Here is a 14,353-nt window from a genome sequence, read left to right on the forward strand (position 1 = left end):
TCCAAAGCTTTCTCAAAGCTGGTTCTGCAAGGAAAATTGACAGCTGCTATGAAACTCCTAGATAACGAGAGCTCGTCCGGTCTGCTCGACCTATCGCCAGATGTCCTGCAAGGGCTACAGGACAAACACCCACAGGCAGCTGATATCGCAGAGGAGAGTTTGTTACATGGCCCTATTGATTATATTCCGCCAAATGTTTATGACCTCATAGACCAAGAATCGATCTACAACTCGGCAAGTAAAACCAAGGGCTCAGCCGGACCATCTGGAATGGACGCAGAGCTGTATAAGAGAATCCTGTGCTCTAAGAATTTCAAGACCGAGGGCAAAATATTGAGAGAAGAGCTAGCCGTGTTCACAAGAAATCTGCTAAGGAAATCGTACCACCCATCCTTACTTGAAGCTTTCACGTCCTGCAGGCTTATCCCGCTGGATAAGAACCCGGGAATCAGACCAATCGGTGTTGGAGAGGTACTGAGGAGAATAGTGGGGAAAACGGTCTGCGGTTCCTTAAAGGCGGAAATAAAAGAAGCGGCGGGTCCTCTACAAGTTTGCGCTGGTCATAACGCAGGAGCGGAGGCTGCGATCCATGCAATGAGTCAAGTGTTTGTTGAAGAAGGAACAGATGGAATATTGCTAATTGATGCTAGTAACGCTTTTAACCAAATGAATAGGTCAGCGGCCTTACACAATATCCAGATCATGTGCAAAGAAATGGCGCTCTATGTGATTAACACATATAGAAGCCCATCTAGACTGTTTATTTGTGGGGGAGGTGAAATACTTTCTCGAGAAGGCACCACACAAGGAGATCCGCTAGCGATGCCATGGTATGCACTTAATACATCCATAATGATACAGAATTTGAGGGATCATTGCCCACTGGTTAAACAGGTGTGGCTTGCAGACGACTCAGCTGGAGGAGGGAGTATAGTGCACTTATACAACTGGTACAGGCAATTGAGTAAGGAAGGACAAAAGTTTGGTTACCTTGTGAATGGGACAAAGAGCTGGCTTATTGTGAAGTCTAGGGAACTAGCGGAGGAAGCAAAGAGGGTGTTTGGAGAGGAAGTCAACATAACGACTGAAGGTCAGCGCCATCTGGGAGCAGTTATTGCGTCGCAAGAATACAAAGATCAGTATTGTGAGGAGAAGGTTCGTGCATGGAAAGAGGAAATCGAACGTCTCTCTGAAATAGCGAAGAGCCAGCCCCATGCGGCGTATATTGCTTTCACAAAAGGCTACAAGTCGAAGTTCACCTACTTCATGCGCACGATTGAATCGTTTGAAGATTATGTCGATCCAATCCAGGAAGTGGTTGAAGATTTACTACTCCCTACTTTGTTCGGTCAATCAGAGCCTCTCCCTAACGAGGTGCGCAGACTTGCTACCTTAGCAACGGGTCAAGGGGGTCTAGGCATTCCTGATCTGAAATCCGAGGCACCGCAGCAGTTTGCTGCCTCGAGACTAATAACCACCGCCCACGTAGATTCTATCACATCACAGAGTTCCATCATGGTGCCCGGAGAAAGATCTACGGAGGAGCTAAAGAGGCATCAACAATCACTTAAGACAGCAAGTGCCAAAGAGAAAATGGATAGCATTGATTCAAGCCTCTCCCCAGGCCTGCTGCTTCTGGTTAATCAATCGAGGGACAAGGGCGCAAGTTCTTGGCTGAATGCGATGCCTCTCGCAGACAAAGGTTTAGCCCTCAACAAGCAAGAGTTCAGAGACTCGCTAAGCTTGCGTTATGACTTACCCTTAGTCGATTTACCAAGTCATTGCATATGTGGGGATAAATTCACCGTTAGTCACGCCCTCTCTTGTAAAAAGGGGGGATTTGTAGCGCAGAGACGTGATGGTGTACGGAACTTGTTAACGACATTCATCGACAAGATCTGCAATAATGTCGAAATCGAACCACGCCTTCAACCCCTGGACAACGAGCGATTTCATTTGAGGAGCGCTGTTACAAGTTCTGAGGCAAGGTTGGACATCAAAGTGGGAGGTTTCTGGGCAAGAGGAGTTACGGCATTTTTTGATGTTAGAGTTACGCACGTCAACTCCAAGTGTTACCAGAGCAAGCCAACATCGGAAGTGTTCAAAGAGCAAGAAGAAGAGAAGAAGAGCAAGTATCAGCAGCGGGTGTTAGATGTAGAAATGGGTTCGTTTACGCCTTTAGTGTTTGGAACCAATGGCGGAATGGGAAACGAGTGTCAGCGGTTCTTAAAGCATCTCGCAGACAAGATAGCTCAGAAAGACACCGAGCCTTATCATGTTGTAATCACTTGGCTCAGGACACAGATCTCGTTTGAACTCTTAAGATCGGTACATGCATGCGTCAGAGGTTCGCGAACGCCGTTTCGTAGCAAGCTAGAGCAATCATTAGATTGTAAAATAAATGTCGCTAGTGCGGACATCTGAAATACGTGTCTATATGCTTTTATACTTGGGGCTTTTTATGGACACTGGTTTAGCCGTCATTAGTATAATTCGATTGCAGGATCTTAATATCTCTGCATAATGGAATTCTTAATTTTATAGAATTTTGAACTTTTATTATTAATTATATCTATTTCCTCTTCTTTTATGTAAGTTTAAGTTACTTCTATTTTTTAGAATTTGTAAAGGAATAGTTTTTTTCTATCTTCACTTATAATATATAGGATTGTTTTTGTTCTGTAATGAAGGACGAGGGGTTTCTTTTGTAACGGATGGAATTGTAGATAGTGTTTTTGATGAATTAATTAGACTTTTTGTAACAGCAGGTTCATTGTAAATAGGATTTTAATTGAGGTTTTGTAATAAAGATTCTTTTCTCTCATAATGATAATAATAATAATAATAATAATAATAATAATAATAATACATCAGAAACTCATAAGGGGTTGAAACGTGTAACTCGCGTTCAATGTTCGTGAATATTCACTTTTACCATATTTGGAAACCTTAGTGACAGATATCCATTTTCGACAAAATGGCTGCCGCGCGATCACCATGCAGATGTTTTAAAACAAGAGTTCTGCATTTCAAAGTTTAAAATACACTGTTAAAAGAAAAAAATGCAAAGAGAAAGATCCAAACAATGCTCAGCTTTCCTTTTGTGGAGGAAGGGAAGCTTTTCATCAAGAAATCGTCCTTCAAGGAATTCAACCTCGTTTTCTTAACGACGGAGCGCATGGTCTGTTTTGAAATGCAACCAAGGCAGTGAAGTTTTTAAGGTACATTTTGCACTCTGTGGCCAAGACAATTACGTTTTTGAAAGGGAATTTATGTATTTTTAAATGTTTCATAGACGTTTTATAAATCTTCTCTTCGGCGCTTAAGAGAAAAATTGCAAAACGTGCCCCGATTTGAGATGGATTTTGTGTTGAATTTTGTTATGTGCACAACCGATTTCACTTGCGTGAACGGATCCACGATCCAGATAGTGTTTTCAGAATTGCTTTAAATGATTAACTTTTTGGACTTTGAATAAAAATTTTCAAGAAACCGCTTATCGGTCTATTATTTTGAGTTTGTTCATTCATAAAATTAGCTCAAACACGATCGCAACTACAACATCCAAGCTGAATTTAAGCTTAAATGCTTCTCACATTCATTACACGCATCACTTTTTGCGAAGATGTCAGGTTCAGGTTTTGGACACTTTTCGATACACAGCTAATGAATTTTACTCGAAAACATTTTTTACTATTGCAGCATAAGTTTACTGTGCAGAGGATCAATGAGGCATCGTTTTTTGAAGTGACAACTTCAAGTAGTTGCGAGGACGTCAATGGGTTTCATAATGTTACGTTTAGTCTGGGTGGTAAGACAATAATACCCTGCTCAGTGTTTCGGTAAGATTCCTGGTCTCGACCTTTGAAAGCTTTCTCGGCTTTCGGTAGTTTTTCCCCCGTTTGTCGGCCATTTTTTTAAGCGGGCGCGGGAACCTGAAGTAAAATTACATCACGTTGTTTACGAAGTTTGATTGGTCAGTTATCTCTTCTTCTCGTTCCAAATATGGTACTTTCGAAAATGAATAATCACGAGCATCAGACAAAGCAAACATATGAGAGTTACACGTTTCAACCCCTTATGACTTTCTGAATACATTTAATCACCATCTTTAGCATAGCCTCCTCGGTGTAGGAAGGATATCATTACCATAGTTTATAGTGACATGAAGATGCCTATTTGCCAGTGCAAATACCTAGAACTTACTTTACCACCAAACAACTTATGATTGAGACATTGTGGCGATAAAATTGCTCTGTATTTGTATTGATAGATCTCAATGGAATGATAAGTATCATGTAAAAATCAAAATGAGCTATTTTATACTGGCCAATGAACGTCTAAAGTCTGTGTTATTTCAGGATGATCTGGTAGTTTTTCATTTGATCAGGTACTTCAAAACACTACTGTCTCTAGCACTTGAGCCTCAACACAGTTGGTCCTTAGCCTTTGCTTGAAACTGCTTTTGATGAACTGATATCATCTAGTTTCAATGTGAAAGTCAGTGTTGGCTTTAAAGCTAGACGATTTCTTGAAATAAGGGCTACCAATTGATATTTAGAAAATGAGCTTTTTGGAACACAATCGTATATTGTAATAGAGAAGAGAAAAGTTTGACTCAAACCGATTTTAGTCATAACGACTTCACTCACTGAGGCAAAAATTTCGTCGATACTGTGGGTGTCAAAGTCTCTGTTCTACCAGTGGAAGGGTTGTTTAAATGGAATCAAACCCCTGTTCAACAGTTGCGTCATTCTTTATCAGTGTCAGCCGGGTGAAGTAACCTTTCATTCAAATTAATATGATTCACTGAAAAAGTCTAAAACAGGCAAAGCAGTTTACTCGCTCAAAAATTTAACAACGGCCTTTATGTAAGACCTGGCTAAGCGCTATGCCAAATGATTATAACTTAGTGCCATGACTATGATCTTGCATGATATCCCACAAAATATTGATACATTTTCAGTATAAGGAAAAGTGTACTGCCCCGCTAAATCGGCTCACCAGAAGTAATCTCACGTGCAACAATAGCAACAAACTGAAGTGAAAGAAAATGAATAAGTGCTTATTTGCGCACGCTCAGAATTAATCTAAGGGACGTTATTTCCCTGCAATAGGCCCTTTGTAGCAGGTCAGTCATGTGGTACAAAAACGCCAAACCTATACGCAAGAAATACATTTGGACAGACGGAGCTAATATCATTTAAAATGATGATTTCCTTTGTTTTTTTGTTCCAATGCATGTATTTTTCGTTTTCTTGCCTGGAGTTCATGCACCCCTCCTTATGGTAAACTCTCGAATAGGAACTGAATATATCTTTCCCTTTCTTTTTAAGAAAACACAAACAAACAAATAAACAACAAAAAACCCGTTTATTTTAAACTGGTTACATGTAAGTCTATTTTTCTACGCGTGTCATTCTCAAGAAATGAATGCAACTTACACGATATAGTTTGTATACTACCTATGGGCACACCTCTATTCTGATTTAGAAAATCCGTTGATTAATTTGTTTATTTTCTATTTTTACTGAGTGAATCACTTCAAGTTTCTAAGACCAGAAAATTGCTTATGAAAACATAAAATCAACAAAAAGCACATATATTTCAGTTTATATCTCTTATCAATCTTAATCTTATTATGTACTTTTGAAAACTAAGCTCTATTTTTTTTATAAAATCTTTTTAATAACTGTCGGTGGAATGGTTGTCATATAGAACACAGTCTGCAACTCAAATTCGGAATGGTAGGTCTGTGGTATATTGAAATCATGTTCATATTCACTAAGAGTGACACTCCTGTCGATTTGAACAATTTAATGGTAAACAAATTCTCAGATTTGGAATCACTCGTATATTGCACGTTACTCGCTACTTGCCTTCCATTTGAGTATTAACATAAATAGCTGGACTAGCTGGTCCATGTACTTTGAAAGTCGAAGCCATTACTGTGATGCTGTAGTTTGTGTTTGCTCTCAGTCCAGTTAGATTCACTTGAAGTGTTGGAGCTTCAATCTGTTTTGTTGTTGTGACGTTTTGATTCACCATTGTGTAAGTGACGTTGTAACTTAAAATAATATATAGATTTAGCCAGGGCTAAAAGCGAAGCTCCCATTAATAAATTTGTAATTTCAATCAAACAATAAACTTTTATTCCACAAATCAGTTCACTTTAGAGCACATTCATGTGACTTTTGTTTTGAGGGATAAAGGCTAAGTGATTTGAGAGAAAAATAATTTGCTAACAGTCCAAGAGTGCACCAAACCTTACATCGAGTTGACGGTCTTAAGTACACCCAAAAAATAGCAATCATCTACGATTTCATTTAACGTCCATAATGGCTCTTGATCACAGTACATTAGGCCTGGAAAACAAATACTTGGAAAGCAAATCCGGCAGATTTTTTTCCGTTTGACAAGTTTGCTTTACAAAATCTTGCTAACAAATCTGGGGGCGTGTAAACCAACCTTTTTGTACTATGAGGCGCTGTTTTTATCATACAGACCTCAGACAGAATGCAGTATTTCACAGTTTTGAAATATAAATTACACTCATTCAATATTCAGGACGATCGAAGCACGCGTGGGCTTTTAGCGAAACCGCTAAAAAAAATTCTAAAATCACCTATTTAACGGCCAGCCAGTTGCAAGCTGTGGAGTGTTTGAATGAACATTAATAGAGTTACACTTCAACATAATAAAGAATTTATTATGTTTTTTTCATTTAATGGTTTTATAACACAAGCGTTTAAAACGCGCGACAGTTTGAGTACTCGTGCAACTGAAAACATTAACGGCAAATTGCAAGAGAGACTACTAACAATCAATAAAAGAAATATAATTCGGTGAAACATTTACACTGTAACAGAGACAACAATTTTCATTCACGAAGACAATTACGTATTAAAGTGTCTCTAAGAATCCTGAGTCTTTATGGTTAAAGCCTAAGTTTATGTTTTAAAGCCGGCTTCCCGGTGTTTGTTGTTTTCAAAGATGAACTCGAGGCGAGAAAATTGCTCAAAGCTTTCTTTCTACAGCCAAAATAAAAACACAACGTTTTTTCTTTCTATTTGCGGTGAGAAAATATCGACTAAAGACTTTTTAAAGTTCTGCAAGCTTAAATCAAACTTCATACTATAGGTAAGATTATTATCTCAAATCTTAATTCAAACATGCATAAACTATAGCCTCATAAACTGCGCTCGGCTTCATGAAATTAGATATATGAAAAAAAACAAACAAATACAATAATTACTCAGGCAGCTCCTGGAAGCTACATCGCTTCAGACTTTTCAATCAAGCAAGGTGAAAAACGAAAACGAATCGATGCCATCCGAAATCGGATTTCCGACTTTGACAGGCGACGTATTTCTCAACCAAAAACCCAATAGACAAACTAGCCATGAATAACAGAAGACTCTTGATAGTAGCTGAATTTCATTTCGTACATCCAGTAGAACAAGACAGTTAAAAACATCACAAGTTGACACAAACCTCTGTCAGCTTCAGCTGTCACAGTAAACGAGTTTCAAGATGCTGCATAAATTTTCCTCATTAACTCACCTGTCATATTTTGACCAATCAGAGCATAAAAATTGGACGTAGAGCGTGACCAACGCGTTCACGGACAACTAAAAACAACAACTGGCAAAGCGATCATGTAAGAACGAGATCTTGACAAACAATCAAGACAAGAAATATAATACGAAGAAACATTTAAAGGTCAACAATTTTTATTCCCGAAGACGTGTTTTGAGAGTAAAGCTGAGTCACGAATAGATTTAAATTAAGCCTTAAGTTTTAAGCCGCCTTCGCCGTGTTTGCTATTTTGCAAGATGAACGCCAGGCAAGAATATCGCTCAAAGTTTTCTTTAACAAACAATAGGATAACTAAACTATTTTTCAGAACTTTTTCTTCTAGTCGCGGTCAGAAAACGTCTAAAGACTTTTTAAGTTCTTTACTAGATCAGATAAATTGATTCAAACCTTACTAATGTGCGTAAAATGATGGCATCAACATGAAAAAAGAAAACACATAAAAAGCAATAAAATTACTGAAGCTTACCGGTCGAGATGCAGCACGGAAACCCATCAAGTAAGGCCAGAATCGCTTAAGATTTTTCGCAATGTCCAGCAAGGCGAAGCAAGCTTACTAAGAGTAGCTTATTTTTGAAAACGATGATTCCCGATTTCTTTTTGTCGTGCGGCGGATTTCTCAACCACAACCCAGTAAACAAGCCAGCCAAGAATAACAAAAAAATGTTGATAGCTGCTGTATTTCATTTTGTAGATCCAGTGCAAAAAGACAGGTAAAAACATCAAAAGATGACTCAAAACTCTGTTAGCTTCAGCTATCAGTGAACAAGTCGCAGATGCTGCATAAATTTTCCACTTGAATCCTCTTCGCTAGCGCGCCTGTTAATTCTTACTCTATGCCTTTCTCTTCTTCTCTTTCCCGTCGCTTTTCACTTACAAGCAAATAGTTTGAATCCAATCCGCTATTGTTTGTTGCCATAACAATTTCTTCCAAAACAGTTTACTAGAAACTGAGCTCCCCGGACAAAATCCTTATGCAATGAGGTAGTTCCGTTGAAGTAAACATGTTTTTGAACGCGACGACAGCCACGTCATTTCTTGCTCGATTTCCCGCCAGGAAACAGGTGGGTTGCACATTGTGGTTGCACAAATGCATCGCGCGGTTTATAACATACTCCTCCCCCGGACGGGCTGACACCTGGTTCCCTTCCCTCCCCCGCAAAGAGTGTACGGCCGTACGCTACGTCATAACCAAATTTTCTCGGATGGATGGTTTACCAAATTTAACCAAATTTTTATCATATGTAGGGCAAAACGACTGGTCTTTCATCTGAGCCCGCGAGATGGTCATGTGATAATTGTCAGCGGATGTCTGATTTTAACAGCTGTCAATCTAATTGTACTCATACGGATGACTTACAAAACTGAAAGGCTAGTCAAGTTGTGCAAGATCTATTGTGACATTTGACATCGGCTTACATGAAGTGTGTGTACGGACGGGCGGGCGTACGCTACGTCATAACCAAATTTTCTCGGATGGATAGTTTACCAAATTTTGTTACCCATGGTGCTCCGCTGCGCGCGCTTCGCGCGCGGGACCTCCGCTATGACCATTCTTTTGACCAAAGGGAACCTCATACCACGTGATAAGGATGCTGGTGGAAGTTTTGTTCACTGCCCGAACAATTTGAGGAGGTGCACTGGGTACTAGATTGAGAAAAATTGAAATAAACATAAAACGATGTGATGAATGTCAGTTGACAACATGAACAACATTTGTTTGGCTTTGTTATCTGATCAAGTATTTACAGAGTGAGAGGTTGAGGTGAGAGCTGGGGTGGGGAGGCGAAGAAGGAAGTATGGTGATGCCTCACTTGTGTATGTTGTGGCTCAATTTTATCCTTGGTTTAATTTTAATTATCTTTTGTTTTTTGTTTTGGGGTATGGTAATGTGTGATAATGAGTTTAAAACAAAAGAAAATAACAATTAAACCAAAGATAAATTCAACCACAATATATATCTTTGGAGGCTACGTCTATTGATAATAATGCGTAAGTGTGGTGATGAGAAATAAAGATTGAATTGATTTTCACAAAGACTCTGTCCCTTTCAAAGAGTGGAAAGGGAAACTAATTGTAAAAGTTAATTCAAATTTTGATATTAATAACATTCGATACTAACCGTCCTGCTCTGTTAAGACTGATAAGGGCTGACTCGCTGGTCCATATCCCTTTACTGTGGCAGCTGATACTTTGATCGTATAATGAGTGTTCTTTTTTAAGTCGACAACCATTAGGTGGCGCGTTTTGTCGCCGACTTCTCTGATTTGTGTATAATTGCTTGCAACCTCGGTATACTCCACTTTGTATTGCCGAATATGACCCTTCCTTTTACCATAAGGCACCTTATTCCACATGACCAGGATGCAGGTTGAAGTTTTGTTGAATACTGTAACATTTGCTGGAGGAGCTATGGGTTCTCAGATAGAAAGCACAAATTAGCTTAATTAGGACAAAGAACTGTCCTTGACGGCCACTTCTGGACGTAACAGCTCTTGCGCATGCGCAAAGTATCCAAAGCAATGGAGGCCGTGTGCTTGCCTGTGTCTCTTTCCTTTTTTATTATTATTTTTCAAGGGCTGTTAAGCTTTCAATATATTGTAGTCTCGTAAAGTTGCAAGAAATAAATTTTCAAAGCAGTAAAGTAAAAATCAAACAAATGCACACAGAGAATTGTTTTTTCAAACAGGAATTTTATAGCGGCAGATTTTGATCGAGTGAGATAATGCAAGTTAAACGCCCCTTTTTCAAACCTTTAAAACTTGGACCCGTTTTATGTCCCACGGTATACATTCACCGCTGTTTAACATCGAATTCTGTCTCCAGGGTGACATCAGTGGAAAGGGTTGTATGAATAAGAATAACGATAGAGAAAATTTACTAGTTGAATTTGGGGTCTAGGCTCTAAAGAGTCTATTGTCATAAGACTTCACCCTCACAACATGAAAAGGTGACTATAGAATAGAAACTCCAGAAGTACGAAAGCCCAAGAAACACAACGACAGGAGAGGAGTACAAGAGCAGACCGACGAGGGAGTAACTCCCCGAAACTTGCTTTAGAAGGTAACGCAGGCGTAATAAGTCGACCTGATAACCCGGTAAAGACTAGTAGTATACGTCTTAACTACACCGCAGTTGTCTATGTTGTGGTTCAATTTTATCCTTGCTTTAAATTCTATTTTCTTTTGTTTCAAACTCATTATCATACATTACCATACCCAAAACCAATGAAAATAAAATTTAAACCAAGGATAAAATGAACCACAACTTCTACATCGTGGGACAAGCGACTATTTTGATTGCTTATAATAAGTTATTATTATTATTATAATTATTATTGTGTGATCCTCTCTAGTTCTCTGGTATTTTTTGAGTATTCTTAGCCATGTCTCAACAGCTTCCCGGAGCTTAGATACACAACACTTTCCGCAAGATATGAGCAGTACCAGGGATATCTGGCTGACAACTGTGCACTTCCAAACATGTCAGACAGACTCAACCTTCCATGCTAGACGTTTGCATTCTCCGAGACGGTTTCAAGTACATCAATCACTATGGTTATTACTGTCGCTCTTGTGGCTCCGTGGATCATTGTAATTTCTAGAGCTTTCCACTTTTTAATGTTATCAATACTATTAGTGATATTTCGAAATTGCTATACGTAATTTACGTAATTTCACGAGCCTTTAGGCGAGTGAAATTTGACACAATTTTGAAATATCACAAATGGTATTTATGCCAAATATCAGATACCAATCATGCTATTATTTGTTTATACTACTACCCACAAAAGGTTTGTAATTTTCACATGTAGGTTTTTCAAATTAAGCTGAAATACCACTGCTCTAAGCCAATCAAATTGCAGGAATTTCTGATGTAGTAGTATAACAGTTATTATTATAAGATTTTAACCATACTTACTGCTTGTATCAGTTCTTGCAACGACAGAGTCACTACTAGGTCCATCGCCATGTTCATTGGACGCAAGAACTGTTATGTTGTACCTTCGGTATGATACCAGTTGAGTTAAATTGGCGTGGACGATAGGTGCAGTAACGTTAATGGTTCTTGGAAAGTTTTTTCCCGTTAAAAGGCGTATAAGTAATTTTGTAGCTTAAAATCTTCCTATTTTTCTCATTGTCTTCTACGGCGTCCCAAATGATGAAAATACTTTGGGCAGTCTGGTTGAGTTGTCGAACATTCAATGGATAATCATTGGGCCCTGAAAAGGAGAATTTTTTTTCCAACTTGGTTGTTGTTTTTGATATTTAGTGAGTGCTGACAAGAGCCATAATAGTCCTACTATGGCTATTGGTGCTGACCAATAAAAAACTTTAAAAATCCTTTTTAACAGAAATTTCTAGAAAGAAATAGTGAGATAAATCAGAGAAAAAAAACAACATGTTTTTCATCCCGTCGAGGATTGAACTCGCGATCTGTGGATTAGACTCTACCAGAGCGTCGAGGGTACTAAAGAAGCTTTAGGAACTTGTTTCTATTTACCTTCCATCTTGGAATGTTGCGGGTAATCGTGCTTCTGTAAGAAACAAAGTAACTACACCAGAACTTGGCAGAGGTAACAACATTTAAGTGAAATTTAAATGAAGATATGATTGTTACAGCGGTAATTGCAATTCAAACAATTGCAAATTAACCCCCCAAATTTCAGGACTTCAACGAGATTGGAACCAATGCCAAATGGCCTCTACGTTAGCGCTGCAGTGCTCTACCAACTGAGCTACGAAGACCCATACATTGTGAGCACTCCAGTTTGTTGATGGTTCATTTCAACCCGTGAAAGGAATGAAACGTAGAATGAAGATGATGTGGACTGCGGAAATACAAATTTTAAATGAAGATTTGATCGTCGCAGTGCTAATTGCACATTTAAGCAATTTAGGCAAATGACATTGCCTGCTCCTAATGTATGGGTATTCATAGCTCAGTTGTTAGAACACAGCAGTGCTAACACAGAGGCCAGGAGTTCGAATCCCGTTGAAGTCCCGACGTCTTTTCGGGTTAATTTGCAATTACTGTAGTTACCATTACGAAGATCATATCTTCATTTAAATTTGTATTTTTTGTATTTTTGATCATTTCCTATGCTGTATTATCATATCGTTAACACATGTATATTGTTTGAGCAAAATTGGAAGGGTCATTTTATGGGTACATCCCTAGCAACCTAACTTTATAGAGTTTAATTGAAGAAACATATATTGTCTCAGTTTTGACAAATGTCCTTTGTGTAAGAACAAACAGAAACCCTTCTAAAAGCGATCTTTGTAGACATTGAAGTGTGCAAAACTCTCAGTAACTCAGGCATTTTTAAATGTCTTGTAATTTAAAATTACAAGGTAAACCTAAACTAAGCTTAACTCCTTTACATACGAAAATTTAGGACATGGCTTTTAAATGAGTATGTCTCAGCATTACACACTAGTATATCAAGAGAAAATTCTCTCTTGAGTATATTGTTTTAGAATTACTGATAATAATAATTAAAAGGTTTCTTGTATTCATTGCCCCACTGGGCAACATAAGCCAGATTGAAACGAACAATCGCAAGGATGATAAATAATATTTAAATCAGTTTAATCAAACACGTCAACACTTGCATAAAAATTAATAAATGAATGAATAAATAAATAAAAACAACAACAATAAAAAAGTATGAATTTTAGGGCTAAAACGGCAATACCAGATAGTGTTGTAGTCGATGTTCCCCAGTTTCCACCTGTATCAGTATCCGACCAATTAAAAAAAAATATAGTTTCGAATTTTAAGGTCCGCTTATAAATTTTCGGTTAAGGAGGTATATTACAGAAGCTTTGAAATGCAAAAAAGGAGGCGCAGGGAACCCATCGCTGTTTAAATAAGGTCAATGATAGTCTCTGTTTAAAGTGACGAAATTACGTGCTCTGAACACCAATTAATTTTTCTTGAACTTAATTTTTCTGCTCGCAGGCTAATAAACCGGGAAATTCGCATACAAAATTTCTCTCTCGTCTGTAGAATGACGTTACAAAAGTGTATTGATGAGTCTAAAGGCGATGCAAGATCAGAGAAGGTGGACTAAGTACTAACAACGCAGGCTAAAAGTAGCGAATGAATAAAACAATGCTGGTAGACGGACTAAGTGGCGTGCCTCAGTAGAGGAAATAGCCGAGCTAAAAATCATCATTTAATAACATTTTCCAGATAAAAAACAAAAAAAAATAAATCGTTTATGCTGTTTTTTTCTTATCTTTTCTCTCCACAGCCGCAGCTTACCACTTTTGATCAACCGCTTGTGTAGTTATCCCCACCAAGTCACTTATAAGGTTTTGTAGCACCATTTTCGATGTCTATTCGGAATCGAATACCAGACAACTTTCCAAGAGCAAGAGGAATCTATAGGCCGCTTGCCTGTCGAAAGGTACGTTTAATTTAGATGGTATTGTTGAGGTTGGATATCGGGTAACGTAGGAGCTCTTAAGAAATTCTAATTCCACGACGTATTCAAAGGTTAGAAACACTCGCCTGATAAATCTTTTTCATCATATACAGACTAAACAGATTATCTCGGGTCCAAATGTCAGAACTATTGCGACTAGGGAAGGACAGTAACAGTAGTTTTAAACTGAAGTGGTTTGAAACTGGGCGACAAACTGTCCTTTAAGTTCTGATATATTCCCTGCTTTTGTCATACAATATCAACGCAATGGCCTATAACACTACGATTCGGCAGGATATATTAACTTTGGTGTAAACATTA

At 38.3% G+C, this 14,353-nt stretch overlaps 1 protein-coding gene across 1 annotated transcript; it reads left to right on the forward strand.

Annotated features, from left to right (window-relative positions):
* Positions 1–550: 550 nt before the first annotated feature.
* Positions 551–11,108, forward strand: LOC140926244 (uncharacterized). Its single transcript, XM_073376018.1, has 2 exons — positions 551–1,988; positions 10,994–11,108. Exons 1-2 carry the CDS (start codon positions 595–597, stop codon positions 11,106–11,108), a joined length of 1,509 nt encoding a protein of 502 aa, XP_073232119.1. The 5' UTR covers positions 551–594.
* Positions 11,109–14,353: the final 3,245 nt, after the last annotated feature.

Source organism: Porites lutea, chromosome 2 (assembly GCF_958299795.1).
Source record: "Porites lutea chromosome 2, jaPorLute2.1, whole genome shotgun sequence".
NCBI classification, from domain to species: domain Eukaryota; kingdom Metazoa; phylum Cnidaria; class Anthozoa; order Scleractinia; family Poritidae; genus Porites; species Porites lutea.

Bases quoted from the DNA above. Each gene is read 5' to 3' on its own strand.
- LOC140926244 (XM_073376018.1), top strand. From the start codon at position 595: ATGAGTCAAGTGTTTGTTGAAGAAGGAACAGATGGAATATTGCTAATT. The intron at 1,989-10,993 runs GTTGGACATCAA...ATGTCTCAACAG, and splicing joins GTTACAAGTTCTGAGGCAAG to CTTCCCGGAGCTTAGATACA.